This window comes from Anguilla rostrata, chromosome 4, assembly GCF_018555375.3.
Source record: "Anguilla rostrata isolate EN2019 chromosome 4, ASM1855537v3, whole genome shotgun sequence".
Taxonomy (NCBI): Eukaryota; Metazoa; Chordata; class Actinopteri; order Anguilliformes; family Anguillidae; genus Anguilla; species Anguilla rostrata.
This window is the reverse complement of record NC_057936.1, coordinates 49,275,094-49,295,216: the sequence shown is the minus strand read 5'-3', so window position 1 is coordinate 49,295,216 and position 20,123 is coordinate 49,275,094. Positions and strand designations below refer to the sequence as shown.

The window sequence follows — 20,123 nt, the reverse complement described above, 5'->3', positions numbered from 1 at the left end:
AATGCCAGTAAGCAACACATATCATCATTTACTTTTTCATATAATATTTATATCAGACGAATATTATATATCACAAATCACATGATTTATTATGGAGACATAGCTCATTTCCATGTCAACTTGCAAACACCAAAATGTATATTCATACCTATATAATTATGCATATATTATTATGGTGTAGTGTAATCATTATAATACTATGTCATTCTCAGGGTACTGTAAACCTTTCTAAAAAGTTGCTAAGGTTTTGTCATATAACTTATCAGATAAATATCAGATTTTAGAGAGTTAATTCTAATCTTGTCAGTGGAGGAACCTGAAATGTTTAAGTTTTGAGGCAAAACACACATAATTTCTCAGTAATGTCTTTACGATATAATTACAGTGCTTTACACGGCTACTTGTCAATCTCTGAGCATTCAGGCTGGCAAGGTGGCCATTAATACATGAATGTCAGAGAGAACAATTACTATAGCCCTCTGATTGATAGGAAAGGCAGAGTAATTGGATAATTCAGCCATTCAGGTAAAATATTTTCCATTTTGACATTTTCCATTACTCTACTCACAGTCATTACAGATGTGACAAACAACCCGCATACAATCTTCTCAGCAGGACCCATGTGGGTTGACAAACAAAATGCAATATAGGTTGATTTTGTGTTCTGTTTGCAAAGCTCTATTTGCAAATGGCCAATAAGGAAGTTTGCCTCCTATATGAAATGCACACCGCCAACAATACAGCTAATAATTCAGCGCTAAATGCTGAATTCAACAGCACATTTGGAAACTTGAAATACTTGTTACCTCTGCTCATTATGGATAGTACGCCAAGAAAAGATTGAACAAATGAAAATTAAAGATAACAATAACCACAAGCCCAGATTAAACATTTTGGTGTTGAGCATCTAATGCAAGTCAGCCCTCTCAGAAAATTGTGGAGTTTAGTATCAAGGTATAAAGGTGACTTTGATTATAACATTCATTTCCCAATAACAATGGATAGCATGTTGCACCTGAACAAGAGAGCCAGTGTGCAAAAATTTGGAATGTCCTCATGTGTTCTCAACGTATGGTTCAAAAACAGTTGTTTGGGTTAATACATAAAATAATAACAAAAATAGAAACTTTCCTGAATGTTTCCTCACAACATCATAATTATCAATGTAACACAATATTTTAAGGTAATAATAGGGATCGTCATTGAAAGCAGGCATAGCCCACTGTACAAATACATTTTCAATTTCTTAAATATTGAGAAAAAGTTGGGTAATTTGACGTGAATATGTATCTTTTCTACTCAGTACATCAGTAACCCACTCCGCCACTCAGAAAATGTGTAGATACGTTTCTGCTGTAGTGTGAATTTTATCCCTACAGCGCCCCCTGCACAATTCTCTGTAGCCCCAGCGTTTTAGCTCATGTTCTGTCGCGCGAGTCTTTTGTGTGAATTGTTACAAGCTTACAACAAGAGTACTGCTTCACCAAGTACGCTGAGCGGACACTCCGACTATGTTTTGATGCGTTTTGCTTCCTGGGAAAAAACTCGCCAAGAAACTAACAGTTGTTGCGAAGAACAACTCTATGAACTGCAGCACTTGTCTGTAATTCATTGTATTGAAAGCTTCTAACACTGGTCGAGTTTTTCCCCCCTTACAAACCGCAAACGGATGTGAGGCAGAGAGACGGTGGTTATCCGCTGTGTTTCAGCACTACTAATACCCCAGTTTTTTAAGTTGCGCGCCGATTTTTAATTTATCAGCTAAAACTCCGAGAAGCTATAGGATAACAAGAATCCGAGAAAAAAACCGCTGGTGATTGATGTTTCTTCTGAAATGGACGTAAGATTTTATCCTCCTCCACCTCACCCTTCATCAACTACAGATCCTTCCTGCTTGGGACCCTCACATTGCCTGGACCCTTACTATTACAATAAGGTGATGCACATTTTTTCTTAAGTTGGTCCTTTTGAAGAAGAGCAATGTGGTTGATAAGAAAATGATTTTAAACGCTGCTCTACCTATAGTTAGGCAAGTGAATTCATCATTTTAAATGCTTTCTGAGTCTGTGGAGCTCCTGAGCCCTACACCATATTAACGACAGTCAATTTAATGAAATAAGTGGTAAATTGTATAAATGGCAGCATATAAACTACATAAGTAACTGCATTTCTACTCATATTCAAGTGGTGTGATGTTATCATTAGAATGGTCAGTCTGTAACCTGTATTATACTTGGAAAACGGCTAGTTACCAAACAGAATGGTTAGCCTATGGAGCTGCAGCATCCAACTTGTCAAATTCCTTTGTATTACTGTTATTTTTTTACATTACCCACAATATCCACTTTCGGTTTTGTGCTCTTAAATGATTTAAAAGGCTGAGATACTTTTTTCTCTGCAAGAAGTCTATGTTCTTAACGCCGTACTACTTACAGTAGCTATGCTTGTTTACTCTCGCAGCCTTTTCCGAATACTTTAGCACACGCGTTCTTTCGCTTTTGACAATTTATTTATGTTAAATTTCAGGCATATGAATACGAACACAATGATATACCTCGCACTGTTACACAACGACCTAAGGGGTGTGAGTTAGTTCACATTCTACGAGATAAATTGTAAAGTAAATGGGGGTGTCCTTTCTGCACATACTAGTTATCGCTCGAACGAGTTAAATATAGGCTGTATATAGAGCTAATTCTGATGCTAGCTACAGATGGAGCTGTGGCCATGCATACATAAAGGCGCATCAATTTCCTGTGGTTTATTTTCTTACAGAAAAATACGGTCATAACGACACGAGCTATCCGCGCAGTTACATAAAATACACCTGCGATGTTTTAAAAGCTACATTGTTACGAATAGTCTGAAATACTTTCTGGGCGCCCTGAGGGGTCCAGAGACAAGTTTTCTTTTACTTTCCTGCGTCGACCTGATATTCTCCTTCTTAGATAATGAGAGTCTTGTTCTGTAAGGGTTGTGAGCGTGTGTGTGTGTGTGTGTGTGTAAGGGGGATGGGGTTGGGGGCAGGGGGAAGGTGGAGTCGGACGAGGGTTGGGGTTAATGCTTCCCGAGATGCTTCCACAGCCAGTGCACTATGAATTACTTGTCACCCTGCTGTAATATGTGTTTTTTGCGATTTGTTTCTGAGACACATAATCTAAATAATAAATTTACGGAAACGGGAGTTACTCATTTTTTTTCTGTCCCCCAGGCGACACTTTTATGAAACTAAGTTTAATCTCATTATAAATCTTTAGTATGCGCACATACGCGCACAACACACAATATGAGTAACAATCTTGTTGCTTGACCGTCCAATGTTTGGTTCTAATATTTGTTTACTAACCCAGGCCAGTGCACTCTCTCCCCACTCCCGCCGTCCCTCTGTCTATACACTGTAACACACGCACACGCACACACACACCAAGGCCACCTACAAAATATTAAAATATTATTAGCTCTGCAATCTGTAAAATTGCGTTTTTAATATAATATGCCAGTGCCTTTTTAAAATATCTAAATTACATATTTTGCATTTGTAATGAGTAATTCCTTTGTTTCTACGTGCCGAATGGCTGCTTTTCAAACATCCCAGGCTGTATGTGGGGTTAATTTGCTGTGGCTTTCTGCTGACTTTGCATGGTTTGTAGGTCATAACAGTGAGATTTCTGTTTGATAAGACTTCTGTGAAAACAGGGAGAGAGAGAGAGAGAGAGAGAGAGAGAGAGAGAGAGAGAGAGAGAGAGCTGCAATGCAAACACTGGTCATTGTGACAACTGTGTGAGGCATCTCTTGAACAAATAGACAGAAATTGATGGTATGTAAGTATGTGGCATGCTATGAGGTCAGTTCATCTGAAGGATGCATATCATTAGGGCAGTTAGGAGAAGGGGATTTGAAATAAGATTATATTGTAAAAGGAGTGTTTGCTCGCTATTTCCCAAAATTTTTATTTTTGGAGAAAGAGAACTTGGTTATTAGTCACTGTAATCGCACATATAGCTTCAGTGTCTTACAACAGAACGAATGCAGAGAAGGTATACAAAATGAGAACTGTAATATATCAAACTATAACCATTTCAATAATGCTGTTATAAACCATTTAATATTTGTTGTCATTTTGCATTTTATATTAATTTTCATAACTTTCTTAGAACTACCAATATTATGTTTTTAAACACCAGTCCTAAGGATGATTGCTTTTTGAGTTCATTAGGACAGTCTGTCCCATCTAATAATTAAGTTTAATGTTGGCCTCTCTCCAACTTACATTCTTGGATGACATACTTTTGCTAATAAACCTAATTAACTGGTCCATTAGCCTCAAAATCTTTGTCTCACCATTAAGAGATTTATAACTATTGTGTTTTGAAGTATTTTTGTTTATTTCCAACGCTCATTAAAATTTTGCTAGTGCAGCATGTTTCTATTTAACATCAGCAATGCATTTGGATACAGGAATGCCAAAAGACTGAAATAAATTCGTAAGTAAAATGTGTATTTCTTAAGCAGTGTTTTTGCCTTAAATTGTTGAATGGCAATAGATTCAGGTGAATGGGTCACATTGTTGACAGGCCATATTGCATTGGACTTATGGAAGTGCACAAACTTTAAAGAATACTGTCTGTTGTGGAGTCACAGCCTTGGTGCAGTACACATATTACTCTCCTGGGCCTTCTTTTAGTTACACTTGTGAACTGGCAGGGAAAAGGGCAGGTTTGTGTACGGCTGTAGGCTTCATCCTCACAATGAGTTCTGTGTCTGTGGGTCTCAAAGGCGGGCCTGAGATGTTACAGCAAACACATGAGGGACTCTCAATTATTAACTGAATTTGCCAATCTGCTTGACATTTTTACTTTGTTTGCTTTATCCTCGTGTTACAATAATGGGAATAAATCACTGATCGTGGCCATTTTTATTACAAAGTTTTCCTTATGTTTTACAGCGCTACCTTTTTCAAAACAGCGTACGGGCTTTCAGTGGCTGAATGAGAAAGTAAGCATTTGACTGTCAGTTCAAGAAGGTATGGGATTACAAATGGCTTCATGGGTGGGACCTGAAGTACGGTGCTCAGAATGAGCTGGCTTGCCTTGGGCCAAGGTGACAGCAGAGTGACATTTTGTGTATGTCTGTGAATTTATTTGTCAATCATCCATTCACATTTTCAATTTGAACTTGGAGACATTGAAATGCTAAAAGTTTGCCATTGGCATTGTTTATAAGAAGTATTTGGAGAAACCTGAAAGTGTCATGAAAGGTAGACCAACTCAAAATATCCCTGAAATTTGCTCGAAAGAGGATGAAGTTTTAGATTGCACAGTTGCAAATTGTGACTGATAACCTGTGGCTCACAGGCAGAACATTCCTTTTTTGGAACAATGTCCTGTGGTGATTGACAAACTTTTTTACTACTGTCATACATGTGTCTATTACTGCTTCTTTTCAGTGTCACGGTATGTGCTGCCTGAGCTGTCCCGGCTTCTGTGATGGAAGAATGTGCTTCTGAGGCAGGCTTAGCTTAGGTACATAACCCACTACTTTGAGTGGCGAGATGAGGGTAGCTACCTTGCCGATTATTGAGTTAACGTTAGAGCCAGTAACATAAGTGCCGTAAAGGATTAGACTCTCCGTAGCTCATTTTATTGTATACTAATAATATGTTCGCGGGAAAGATATTGTAGACATTGCATGTCTGTAGATTTTAGAAGATTTATCAGGAGTTTCTTAGGAAATGCTTTTTCTTGTGCTGGTGTTTTGAACATGACACCTCATCCATTGCAGTTTGATACACATTTTAGCACTGTGAATAATTTACTTACACTTAGTAATAAATTATTTTAGGATGCATACTGATTAGGATGAGGACTATCCTCTCAAAACCTACATTTATATTAGATCATTGTAGTGGGTAGTAAATGGTGGTGCTTTACATTTAAAGACAGACAGACTTGGAAATACAGTACGTCAAAGTCATTTCTTATTATTTTATTTTCTATGTGGCGCAGCACAATTTATGTAGGTAGATAGATATCGAGGTCAGAAAGGAAAAGGGGATTTCAAAGTCAGTTTTTCAAATTCTCTGAGCAAAGAGTTCCAAAATGTGAATAAATGAAAACGTAAGCATGAATGGAAATTTATGTAATACTCTCAGCACTGACAGATGTATTTTCCAGAACATTTGTTTTTAAGCAAATAGGGTGCTGTGTGCAGAGTCAGATTATACAATCCATTTGTTTATGATGTGTGTTTAAAAGCTTGTGTTTTGAAAAAAGGGAGAGGGCAAACCAAAGCTGCAAATGCCCTCTGAATATAGAACACATCTCAAATCCCCTGGGAGGGGTCCATTTTTGTTTTATTTAATTTTTTTTGCTGCTGAGAAGTGGCAGGGCCCCCTTTGAGGAAAATGAAACACAGCACACTGTTCCATAGATGCTGCTCTGCCCATTAATCTCCAACAAAACCTGTTTACTGTGGAGGGCCAATATCAAAGCTAATGATTTACTCTATGTTAATGACTTTCTTCTGGCACAGAAGAAACATGGTCTTAATGGAGTTTCAAGGCTTTAAGTTATTACAGCTAATGGGATAATGCTCTGGTCACAGGAGCAAGCTGTTAAAACTAAGTATGCCTTTCGGTTTTGCAAGCTTGCTATTTAAGTGATTTTCAGGATCAGTAGGTTGAGGTTTGATGCCAAGCATCCCCAGGGTTCTCAGGTTGAATTAAGCCATTGATTGATATTCGGAACTCACCTACACAGCTGCACAGCGATTTTTCCGCACAACCACTATATTGGTAACAAATGTCAGTGACTTGCTTTGATGGCCTCAGTATTTCATATTAGAAAAACTGTGCATTCTGATAACAAGCTTACGTAACTGATTGTGTGTGTTGCAGAATGTTTTTATTAATATCAGGAAATATAAGTGGAATTATATGTTTTTATGGCTAAAGTAATGACTGAAATTCTCTTGATTAAGTCTTCCGTATAGATTGGCCATTGTTTAATAAGTCACTCAAACTTTGTTAATGGTTATGTGACAGTTGGTCTAATTAGCTAATTGGGTTTAATCAATAATAAAACCCATACATGTGATGTGTTTGCTAGGGCACAAACTGAAAAATGATATCATATGACAATTCTGTAATAAAGTAAATGGATTTTTGTGAATATAATTAAAATTCCAATTGATCACCACTGAAAACTTTGGCTTAGAGAGGAAATCAAGATTCAGGCAAGATCACTGCAATGAAAGTTACAAAAAGTGTTTTAATCATGTTAAATTCAGTTTTGTAGATATTTAATATTAATGGAGATTGCTTATTAATTAATATAGATTATTATTGATTGATTACTGTTTGAATAACTTACAATTTTCTGGGCATATGCATACATCATGACCAAAACATTATAAAATGTGCTGTTACTGTTGTACTTTCTCCCCTTTGTATAAATGGTTACCAAATAGAAAAGAAACAAACTTGCATGCAAGGTCTTTTACTGGCAATTTATTACAGGAGATTTTGATGGCATAGTTTTTGAAATACAATAACATACTGTACATACTTTGGCTTAGTGCTGTAGTCTATGCATAGTGTTGCATTATTTTATTTAAATTCATATCAGTTCCTTTATAAAATGTGGTAAGTAATCACAATGACTATTCATTGTGTTTTAGTAAATCACTGCAATTGTCAGGGGTCTGGCCAAGTTTCCTTGTGCAGGATTTAAAAAAAAAAATTATAATATTCATGAAGGGATTCCTTTCATAACAGGAAAACATTTTCCCATGCTAAATGGGATGACAAAAGCATGAAAAAGAGTTCACTGGCTATAATGTGTTTTTGTTACTTTAAAAATGTTAGGTTTTTGACCTTGAAAACAATTTATTTTAATTGTGAAGTTCATGTGCAATATTAATTAAAAATGTAATCTGTTGAATATGATGTCAAATAAATAAAAATATGAACCTTTTTGATATAGAAATTTCCAAATGATGGTTTTCACATTTTTTAGGTGTATAATTGAGAAATAAATAAGGAAATCCATCCAGGTTTTCATATGAGGGAGTACAATGTGTAATGCATATCACAGTGTGTTCTAGCCTGAGGCCTTTTCAATTAAGTTGAAATTATGGAGATCCTAGGTGGTCCTGCATGTCTGGGGGTTTGCAGATTTGACCTTGTCATCATACAGCCTCATGTCCACTTTGTTTATTATCCAAGTGAAAAGTCTAAACCTCACTCGTGTTTATAAAATACCAGCTCGAAATTCCAGAGGTTTTGTCGCTGGGGGTTAGCAACACCAACAATAGCTAACACTTTGCAAAATTTTCATTAGAACATTATGTGGAAAATCTTTTTAAAATTTTCAGGAACATCAGAGAGCTCCAGCAAGGTTTGTGTACGCTATTTTACCTGGTATATGAAGGGTAAATGTATGGCAGTCAAACACATGAAATATGAAAGAGAAGAGAGACTGGGTGACTTCACTCTGAAACAATTTATCAGGTCCTGTTATAGCTCAGAAATTCTGATTGGTGTAAGGGTACAGTGCATGTCCTCTGCGAATATGACTCCATAAGAACATTTGACAGTTTCTCTTTTTTCATGACATTGGGCGCCTTTGGATGTTGACTGATAGTTTGCAGACAGATGAGCAATAAGAGATGCATCAGGTCTAAGGAGCACATTTTATCACAGAGCTGCAACTGATTGAGCACATTTTTATGGGTCTTATATGCAATGCATACAAACATCCTCTGCCTTTCCAATGTCCTTAAAGTACATTTGCGGGTCATTCCTAGTCCTTCCTTCAGTGGTTATGTCAAGTCAATATTTGAGGGTGAATGGCTTGTGGTGGGTTTTTGTTTAGTCTTTTTTTTTGGTGGTTCTTTTTTTCAGAAATAAATTTGTGATCTCTGAAAGTACTGCACTCACTTGTGTGTTGTAGAATACAGGCAATCAATTTGGTTTATGTGACCTTGGCATCTGCATTTGAGGTAATTAATGCCTGTAAAAACCAAAGGAAATGGCCTTGGCGTTCAGTCATTGACTCTGTTATTCGAGCCATGTGCTCTTAGTGCAATGCAAATGGAAAATGGTGGGACTGAACAAGGAGATACTCTAAGAAGTTCAGGTGAAGGCTAAGTGGTAAAGATCACATACAGCATTTTCTAAAGGCTAGAAAATCTGACATTTGTTAAAGAAAATTGTTCTTTGTTTGGTAGTTTTGGACAAAACTCCTTTATAGGAACAGTATTTATGCCTGTGGCAATACTTGAAATTCATGCTGAAATGCCATTGATTAAAAATGCACAGTTTAGATCTCAAATGAACAGATCAGACACAATTACACTACAAATTGCAATCCAATGTTTCTGAGCACGCCGATTTCATGTGAAACCAACCTAATTGCACCTAAATTCTCTCTTGTAGGGAACAAAAGCTGTTACTGTTTAAGTTCCTGTTCAGTGGTTAGCTGGTAAGGTTCACTGAGTGCTGTCAAAAAGGCTTTTCTTCTGATTGACAACCTCGCAGCAATGTGAATTGTGATTTTAATTGCATATCATGTGTGTATATCAGAATACATGAATTCTGTGCCTCCTCTTGCAATTCATGACTACACCATTACTCCACAGGTCAGTATGCAAGAACAACACAAAATTTCCCCCCTCAAAATTACACTGTCTCAAGAAAGGTACTGTATATAGAGAGCTGGCTGGGCAAATGAAAATAATTCCCAAAATGGTAAAGATTTCCACCCACTTACATATACATATAAAGGGAACTTTAAAGAAACACATATAAAATGTAACATACATAGCACACAATGACTCCTATTAACCACATGAAGGGACCATATCAGCGTGAAGAACGCTGTGATTTTCTTTAAGGATATTTCACTCTGGGTACGCAAACAGTAACACAGCATCACAGTCTGACACTGAATTTCACCTTTACAATTGCTACATTGTGTGAAATGAAACATACTCTCTAGACTCCGATTACATATTACATACATCATGTGCGCAGGGCCAGTGAAGGCTGTCAACGAGCGGCCCACTGCACAATCCCTTATTCTTAGCAGCTTGTGTGTCATATAATGTGGTCTTGAAAACCCAGCCCCCCATTTTAAACACTAATACTGGATTGCACATTCCCTTACGAGGCCTAGTCTTCTCTGTATTACTTATTCTTATTTCAGGCATCATGTGCATATATATATATATATATATACAGTATTTATATATATATATATATATATATATATATATTACAGTATTATATATAATATATATATATATATATATATATATTATATTCAGTATTATTATATATATATATATATATACACAGTATTTTATATATATATATATATATAGTTGTTGTGTGTGTGTGTGTGTGTGGGGGGGGACGGGACTGTTCCAGTTCGCAATGCAAGTAAACACATAGGGCGATATGTTGCATTTTAATGTAAATTATTTACAAAGAAAATCTCATTTGTAAATGTTTAATGAGAAAAATGTTCCCATAATAAAAGAAATGCTTTGAAGTTTGTTCGGTAGGAAAATGGAATAATTAGCTTTTTGTCATTTTGGACTTGTTTTAAACTTGCCGCATATGGTTTCACTTTTGTATCCCACATATGTGGAGATGGATTCTAGAGCATATTATTTTTATGCCTAATTTGTAGGCAGTCCATTTGATGTTTTGTAGCTCTGAGCACAACGTGAGGTGTGGATTTCAAGTTATTGGTTTTTTGCATTTCAGTGGCTTCTGTGTGTAATAAATGGAGGCAAAATGTTATTTCTCTGAAGTGAATGAAAATAGAACACTGATGGAGTGAGCCGGCAACCAAGGAACAGGCAGATCTGAGCAGTTGGCCCACTTTCAAATAGAGGGTTAGTAGCTCTGAAGTTTTGGTACAGGGAAATTTACTGTATAACTTTTATGTAGTAAGAATAAACTCATGTTCCTGTGACTATTTACATATACCATATGTGAAATATCATATGGATGTACAAATATAATGTAGTAATGTTCTAAGATTATATATTGTTGGACGGATAGTATTAACATCTGTCTTTGTTAGTGTGGTGAATTAAAAATCTGGCATACAATTGCAATCTGATTTGATCTAGAGCAAGATTGTCTCCAGTACATAATTGGCTTTCTATCTATGCCTCTATGTCAGCTAATCTTGTCTGGTAGAAATGAAGCCAGAGATCAACTCATTAAGTAGCTGAACATAATGATCATAAAATCTGTACATGTGTTTATGCCATTTTGGCTCAGGGAATCAGGCTATTTCCCCCTTGCAATAGTTTAGAAATGCTGGCACAGGTCTGTGATTGTGATTCATTCAAGGCATCTAATTTTGCTTTGCTTTCCCAGTAACAATCCAAATGCCTGCTTGATTAATCTCCTATTTTTGAAAAGTAAAAGAAAAATTAGAAACATCCAAACAGATGGCAAAAGGAACATGCATTTAGAATTGCATAATTGTTTGGTTTATCCACAATACAAAACATACTGAAATCATTTTCACAAAAAAAATAAAAAAATATAAGTAAAAATAAATAAATAAAAAGGAAATGTATTACAGAATATGTTACATAGGCTTTTATTTAGAGAAACATGGAACATTCTGACTGCCCGTGGCATAGTACATGCTTTAAAAAATTTTAAAGTACATTTTACTGAATTTTATTTTTGCATATATAATAGACTTTAATATAATTATTTTGTCAGTGCCTGCTGTGTGTGTCTGCGTCAATATGAGATTCATTTAATGTAAAATCATTTATTAAATCAGTGTGACACGTATATTGTATAAATGTCTATGTAAAAAAAATTAGGCAAACCATAGATTTATTGATAGATTTATGTCACGCACGTATTTATTTGACAATTTATTTGAGTTTAATCGGGTAGTCTATCTTTGATTTTGTGCACCTACTGATATACAAACTCATACAAACAAGCCTACCAGACAGAACAGAATCGATATGCTGTGTTTGTCAACCACTGTTGCTTTTGTTGCCTCATGAAGTTTTAGTGCAAAAGGACATCTGTAGGTGAATTAATGGCCCATTGCTTGTTCTTTTATTCAGAGTACTCTTTGGTTTTAAGTGGCACCTGTCAACCTTTTGAAGCTCACAGAGTTTTTTTCCCCCAGTGAGCGTGAAGAGCATTGTGTGGACTTGACCAATGTCCTGTGGTAATTGTCAGATCAGATTTCACCCTCATCTGCCAGGTGGACCCAACACCTTTTCTTGTGAAACACAATCATTTGTGACGCAGCAAAAACTGAAAAAAAAGGAAATGACTGTTGTTTATCAGTTGAAATTGAGAAGCCTTACTGGGAGGCCTTTGCACAAAGTTAATTGAAGGTAAATGAAAGCAGGTGGAAAGCTAGTACATATTAGCTATTATTTAACATTTTTGCATATCGCACATTATCAAGATATGTTTCTAATTAAATGTTTGATCTTGCTAGGGGTTTTGATTTTATGACACAATAGGATGTATTTACATAACAGCATAATTTTCTGGAGTTGCACATTTATGTTTATGAGTATTTGAAAATTGATTAATTAAGACAGTACGGTATCCCATTTTGGGTGATTGATAAAGTATTTTGTGCAGCTAGGCTCTGATTGGTCATTTTCTGAGCCTGTTTTTTAAAATCACAGACAGTTTCGAGTTTCAAGTTGAATGTCTGTACTGTCCCTACTCACTCAGGCAAAGCCCCAACTTAATTTCTCAAACTGTCAATAGAAGAAGGTGCCACATCTGTCTTTTCAACACGTTGCTCAGGTCCTTCATTTTCCTTTTAGTCCACCCCTCGAACCTATTTTTATTTGGTTAAAAATGAGAGTTCTTAAACAGCTGTGCTTGAAATCAACCTAGAATAGCAGTCTTTTAAAAGTATAATTGTACACTTATGCGTCTTCTGGAAACGCTCCCTAGAAATCAAAAGCTCTCAGCTATGGTAAAATGCTTTGCTCTATATATGTTTGACACTGATTATATGAATTCTGAAAATACTGTACATGTCATGGGCTGCCTGCTGGCATCTGCCAATTGGTTGGGGCACAGTTATGTGAGTTGTTGTAGACAGGGAGTCGAAATTTGGACCTTTCTAAGATGTAATACCAGGAAATGCACACACACACACACACACACACACACACACACACAGACACAAGTGTGCAAGCACGCGCTTGTTCCAACAGTAAAGAGCTGTTACAGTATGGTTCCATAATGGTGTGGAGTGTAATTTTGTTGACATGCTTTTGGCTCAGTTTTATCGTTGTAAGGTAAGGTTGATGTTAGTACAGAGTGATCATCTTCACTTCATGTTAAAGCATTTTTTTCTTGCAGAGAAAGATGTCTGCAAACGGTGTTTTTCAAGATCACTATGGACTGTCTATAGAATAGTTACCAGATTTGAACCTTTTGGACCAATTATGGGCTATTCTGGATGCCACCTGTGACAGTTTTCCACTTACATCAGCTAAGCCTGCATGACTCATTGCTGGTGACTAATGTTTGAGCGTTCTTGTCAGCTCCCGTTGTTTTTGATGGACAAACTTAATGCTGGCTCACTGATAAACATAACATAAGTTTAACATTGAGCTAAACTGGGCATGTGTACTGGGAATTAAGCATATTATTACCATAGGTAAAATAGTGTTTCATTTAAAAAAAATCATCCACCAGTGTAGGAAATTGCTGACTACATTTGCACATCCTGTGAACTGTGCAACCAACTGCTGATTTGTGTGACTCTACCAACTAAGCTAGTAGTCGTTGCTCCTGAGTAGAGGTCTGAATCCTAACCCAAACATGAAGCGGCTCAAAGGTATGCTGTGATTGGGTCGGGTATTGGGCCTATTTTTAGCTCTGTGATGTTTGGTCAGATCGGGCACAGCCCGCTACCAACCCAGAAGTTTACAAATAGTACCATAGAAACACTTCTACCAACTCTTAACATTGATTGACAAGAGTGGTGCAAAGTTTGCAGTGTTTGTAATATACCATGCTTAACTAGCAAATTAAAACATCCATATTTGACAACACAGAAGTGATAAGCCTATTAATGGTAGTTTAACAGAATGAAAAATAGCACTAAAGCTAGCTGGCTGGCCTGTTCTGATAATATGAACCATAACAAACTTGTTAACATCCCATTTACCAGAAGGAACAACAGCACTAAGGTTTGGTGGCTAGCCTGTTCTGATAAATATGAACAACAACATATTAACATCATGTTTAACAGAAGGAACAATGGCACTTAAGCTAGCTTTCTACTTTGTTCTGATTATTACTATACAAACACAAACTATTCCTATAGTTTTACTAACACACTTTATGCAAACACGTACTGAAAGAAAGAGGATGTCGCTCCTGTGCTTTTTACTGCTGAGGTACAACAAGCTTGTCATGTCATATTTAACCATAATGTGATATTTAAGTTAAAACATGTTTAAGTAATAAGCATAACATCTCAAACATGGCTGTTTTAATTTGTTAGTTGAGCAGAATGGTACTTTACAAAAACAATAAGCTTGGCTTTGCATCATTGTTGTCAATTGTTAACAGCTGGGGGAAGTGTTGCACCCTCAGTTTTGTGTTCGCAAGCACCTTTAATAGTTGCAGCTTTCCTACAGGAGCTACCACATTATTTATGATTGTGCTGTATGGTTTTTCTGGCTTGTTATTTCAGCAATTGGGCTGTATTGGGTTTGGGCTTAACATTTGGCAAAAGCTTGTTGAGCTGGTACAGGTCAGGGGCATAGGCAGGATGGGGCCTCCTTTCTAGCCCAATTCAGTCCTCTACTCCTGAGGACTGCACCTCTTATGCAGCTGACACAAGTAGAGTGCAGAGTAAGTTCTGGAATACTCTGTTGACTGTAACCCTCCCTCCACATGCTGTGATTAGTTAAGCATAGGCTCGTAGGACTACTTTCTACTCGGTCTGACAGTGAGTGGATGAAAGTAAAGTAAGTGAGCAATATTTCTGCCAACTCCAACCCATATCATATACAGCTGTAAAAGCCACTTGTTGGCAAACATATTCATGGTCTTATAACACTGTTTTCCCACTATGATCCTATCATTAGCTCCTAATCATGCGTGCAGGACAGCATCCGTATGCGCTAACTAGATTAACTAAAGTAGGCTAACAACGCTAACATGTTAGGGTTACGGTTAGCTAAAGTAACGTTAGGCGATAAAGCTGTGCTGAAATCTCGTGCCATTGGAAGTGCGTCCTGCGCATGCATCCTACTAAAGCGTCGCACTAAACGTCACACTAAACATCCATGACTGACCCTCTATGGAGTGACCACAAAAAAAGTTGAATATTATAAACTTCAAAAAGTTTCGAATATTTCAAAAATCTGAATAAAAGCAACAATGTCTGGAACTAGCTGGTCATTTTGGTGTAAAAACTTTGAATGTAGTGCAAAAACTGTTGGACTAGTTAGAGCTAGAAAAATGGGTGGAAAGTGCAGATAATAAATATGAAAGATATCAAGAGTGGGCTTTCTGGAAGCACTAACTATCTCCGTTTTATTTGCAAAAAAAAAAAAATTACAACACCGAAGTGTACAGTGTAACATAAGCTCTGAGTAAGTACTTTTAACTTCATTCATTGTATTTGGTTCCTAATAGACAAATAAATTATTATAGTTGATTTAACAGGGAATTTTGGGATAGATGTAATGGCAGTTACATGTCTATCCATAAGTCTCAAAATTTGATCGCTCAAAGGGCAGTTTAGTACAGCATATCCTCAAGCAAAATACTGCTCGGAATAGATTTACTCATAAACATTTAACAGTTGGACGGCCATGGGGAATGCAGGTTACTGTGAATGTTTTCATTTACATTAAAGGCAACATGTCTCATGTGATTATCGTGTAATTGCCATTAATGTTTACTCAACCCTGTGATGGTGGCTTTTATGGTAATAATAGTGACGCATAACAAGGACCTTGCATATTGAGACCCTCCCTCTGAAACTGATAACCAGTGAGTAATATGCTGCCTGAGCGAGCTCAGAACCAATTGATGATAATGGATCATGTCATGTTGGTACACTTTGCTCTGAGCAAACAACAGACTAAGGAAGTAAAGAAGTTTAAATATATTACCCTAGTGTAAACGCGGAACAGCTGCTCCACTGTCATTAACAAGGGAAAAAAGCTTCATAAACAAATGAGGCTCACAGCCTCATAGCAAGTCCTGTGGCTCGATAAATAAATGATTGTTCAATGGCATAGTGTTGAGTAAAGAGATATCTTTTTTTACAAAAGGGGGGGTTATGCTGTCAAACATGAAGTTGCGTAACTAAGAAATAACATATTTAATGCACTGACAAGTGGCATTTAGATGTTTGTTATATGAAAGCTCTGGTGTTTTGCAATTACCCGTAATTTACCTGCAAGGGCTATTTCATTTGTTTCTCATTTGTTTGTTGAAGATTTTATACCCATAATCATTAGCTCTAAGCTTAATAAGCTCAATGTTGTGTCACACAGTGAAATGCATATTCATCTGTCATTACTGTATTGCTTACCCGGAGGGTATGGGTGATTCAAAACATGCAGCGCTTTTATTGTGAAATTATGGTGGTGCCACTTTTTTTCTAAGCCTACAAAGCAAACGGTGCTTTTTAATTTCTGGAAGAAATACAAGCTATTTGCTTTTCCAATTCTGTTTTAAATTTGTGAAGGGAATTTATTACCCAACTAAAATTTTGTTTTAGACGCTTTCTTTTTTTGCTATCATGCAATGGTGGTGCAGCTGTGCAGGACTCTATTACAGTATGTCTCTCTCCACAAGAAGAAAATAAATGTACCAACATCTAGAACACGTAAGACCCAATTTTATGAAATACAGGTTAGGACATCACAATACAAAAAAATAGTGTACCTTTCTACATTCCTGGGAATAAGAATTTAGCAAAATTTTTAATGAATTGTTTTTAAAAGCAATAAAACAAATGCAAGCCTGTGCATGATATCAGATTCTGTATATTAATTAGGTACTAAATATGTTTATATAGAATATAATTATTATTAAGACATATAAGTGGTGTTTCTTCTTTTAGTTAGCTCCTCTGAGTTAGCCCTCACCCTAAAGTGGGCCCCTTCAAGGAAATTGGAATAGTATGCATGTAAGCTTGGACCAAATTACCATTAGAATGGTCTTTTAATTCAACTTTATTTATACAGAGGCCTTTGTTTTTGATAAAATGGGGACTCCCAAGTACAAAACATTTGGCAATACGTGCATGAGTAGAATTGATTTTCATCTGTGGCCTCCAAGTGTCTCCCGTGTACACTCAGATATAATAATATCCACTGAACATCAAATATAGTGTCACTGCTGGAACACATTTATGTACAGGGAAGGAATTAATTCTACTCATTTACATGCCATTCATATTAAGGCTCTTTTGGTGGTACAATCACATTTATGTGGAGTTTATTTTATTTTGTTGCTTCTGTTATGAATACACCACAGTACAATTATAGTTGTACTGTTCGCTTACATTCCCTGACATGTGCATATATCAAATCCACTGTGTATAAACCTCATTATTTTGATTATGTGAAATTTTGGGTTTTGGGAGTAATTTGAAATGATTGTTTGGGTTTAATGGCCATCTGCTCTTCTTGGAATGGTAATACATTCTGTGGGTTCAAGCATGAGAAATCAAGAAACTGATGTTGGTGAAGGGTGTCAGTCTATATCATGTAGTAAATAGCTTGCAGTCAAAGAGTGAATTGGAGTATTCAAATACCAACCAAAATAATACCAAATACCAATACCAAAATAATCTCATTTTTCAATCATCAACATAGGAGGAAATAACAACGTTTAACTTAACAAAAAAGTTACATAAAGGTACATTCTAATCCACTGGCTCCATTTTAAGAGAACTACTAAACATCTCAGAAATATTATACAGGTAAATACACCCACAATAAAACTATGTGTCAGACAGTTATAGTAGCTACGACTGAATGAAAAAAGAAGATAACTTTTTCTAAGGAATTTTCCATGATGTAGGCACTTCCCTGAAATGTGACTACTGTTCTAGCTAAATATAATACGTTTCAATATATTTAGCCTGACCTTTTTACATGCAGGAAGCATATTTATGCTTTTAAAATCTATTACTCCTCTTATTGGTATATCAGTAGCAATGACACCGATTTCACTAGGGTAATGCGGAGTTGTCTTCTTATCCCAATGGTGCGTTTGGTTTGTGGTCCAGCTGCGAGTACTCATTATCTAATTAACTCAGGAACATTATTTTTTACATAGATCACAGACGGGAAAAATATATTTAAAAAGCAAATAAATTAACCCTTTATTACCTTCTTCCCAAGGGAATTCCATACGACAATGGCTGACTGACATTGAAATCCTTAAATGCTGTCCAGTCTGATTTACTCATTTAATTGCACAGAATTACGTTTTAAAAAATGCATCAAGCCATACTGCTGAAGGATGTACTCAAAGGTTATTAGGGCGAATGTGATTTAAAGAGGTGAATAAAGAGAGACTCCTGTCTCCTGCAATAAACTCTCCTATGAATTTTCTCTGTCTTACTAAAGCAATTAGATATAGTCTGTCTTTTTCTATAAGCATGGCCCTTTTTCACTTTCCTCCACTGGGGGAAAAAAGGCAACTGCAAATGCACAGTCCTTTCTAGGTATAATGACTGTGATCATAAGAGGTAAACAACGTATGATTGGTTTATTCATCGAGCATAACATAGTCATAATGCATCAGATGGAGTACAGGTTTACAGATTCAGCAAAAACGCTGCTGGCCAAATAAACAAAACATTTTGCCCAAAAGCCAAAGCGGGGCACATTCTGACTCCAGCAGTGGCCCTGTAATGGCATTCTAGACTGTAGCTACCCTGTAGGAGGCATACACTCAAGCCGGGACATGTAAGGATTTGAGAAAATAGACCCATTTTTATAACTGATCCATGAGCGTCATTTTCATCTAACGCCATGATAAAATTAATTTTGCAGATGTGGCTTTCTTTTTCCTTTTTGTCAGGAGCCTTTAAGTTGGCTAGCGTCTTGCACATACTAAAAGGGCTTCTTGGACTTTGACATTAGAGGATACATTGTCATACCTTCCATACTTTATTGGTCTCTTTCTTTGTGTTTTTTTCTTAATCATTGTCTTAAGGCCACCATTATAGGCCTTTCTGGACCAAACTGCTCACTATGAACAAGTAAGACCATTTTAAGTCCAAGCATTAGATTTTCAGCCCAGGTATATACAGTAGATATCTATTATCCATTCTGTGCTGGCCTGCTAGCTCCCAATGAATTATCCTTTACTTTCATATCTGACATCTTATTTTTGGTCACAAGGTTATTCTGTGTTAATTAAGAATGTGTTATTGAGTTTGCTTATCCACTGCTATAAAGCACCACACTTTACTTTAATGTACTTTAAGGGCCACATTTTCATCCAAGTAAAATACCATTCCGTGGTTCTTGAGGGATTTTATTTTCTAATCTATCATCCTTGATAACATTTGCTTCTCAATTTTTTGCTTTCGAAGACTGCACCAGGCCATACTGAAAACAACATAAGCACAAGTTCCACTAAGCTCTAAATGTCACTTGCTTCGGCATTTTCATTTTGACTGAAACCCAAGCTGTCATTCTAGATATATGTAACATAATGATATCTTACCATCACCTTTCCATTTCATCATTTCAATTATCACTTGATATTTTAATGGACCACAAGTGAATGGGAAAGCAGAGTAATATGAACAAACATCTCCTGTGGTGATACCATTGTTAAAACATTCATATTATAAAATGTGTTTCTTTATGTGTGGGATAACGGCAGCAGATCACATTAGCTGTGCTCTCCAGAGCAGAGCAGAGTAAAGAAAAGATGTTTTCCTGTCTAGTGCAGCCATTTAAAATGATTGCGGTAAAGTTTCATTTCATGCCATTTTAAGTGAAAGTGAAACTTGTGTTGGCTTCTTAGGTGCACTTAAGTTTCTTAACCAGATGAAAAATGTATTATTTATTTTAAAATTACTTTTAATTCCATATGA

General features: G+C 36.4%; 1 protein-coding gene across 3 annotated transcripts in view; it reads left to right on the top strand.

The window, feature by feature from the left end:
- The first annotated feature begins 1,402 nt into the window (after positions 1-1,402).
- The window catches only part of tox (thymocyte selection-associated high mobility group box), a 71,274-nt gene continuing 52,553 nt past the window's right edge, over positions 1,403-20,123 (top strand). The window contains exon 1 of one of the 3 annotated variants that reach the window (XM_064332948.1): positions 1,403-1,936. In XM_064332948.1, coding sequence (XP_064189018.1) covers positions 1,835-1,936 — 102 coding nt within the window. In that variant the 5' untranslated portion in view covers positions 1,403-1,834. Of the gene's footprint in view, positions 1,937-3,103; positions 3,818-20,123 lie in introns of those variants that run through there. The other 2 variants (XM_064332949.1, XM_064332950.1) reach the window with 2 other exon arrangements.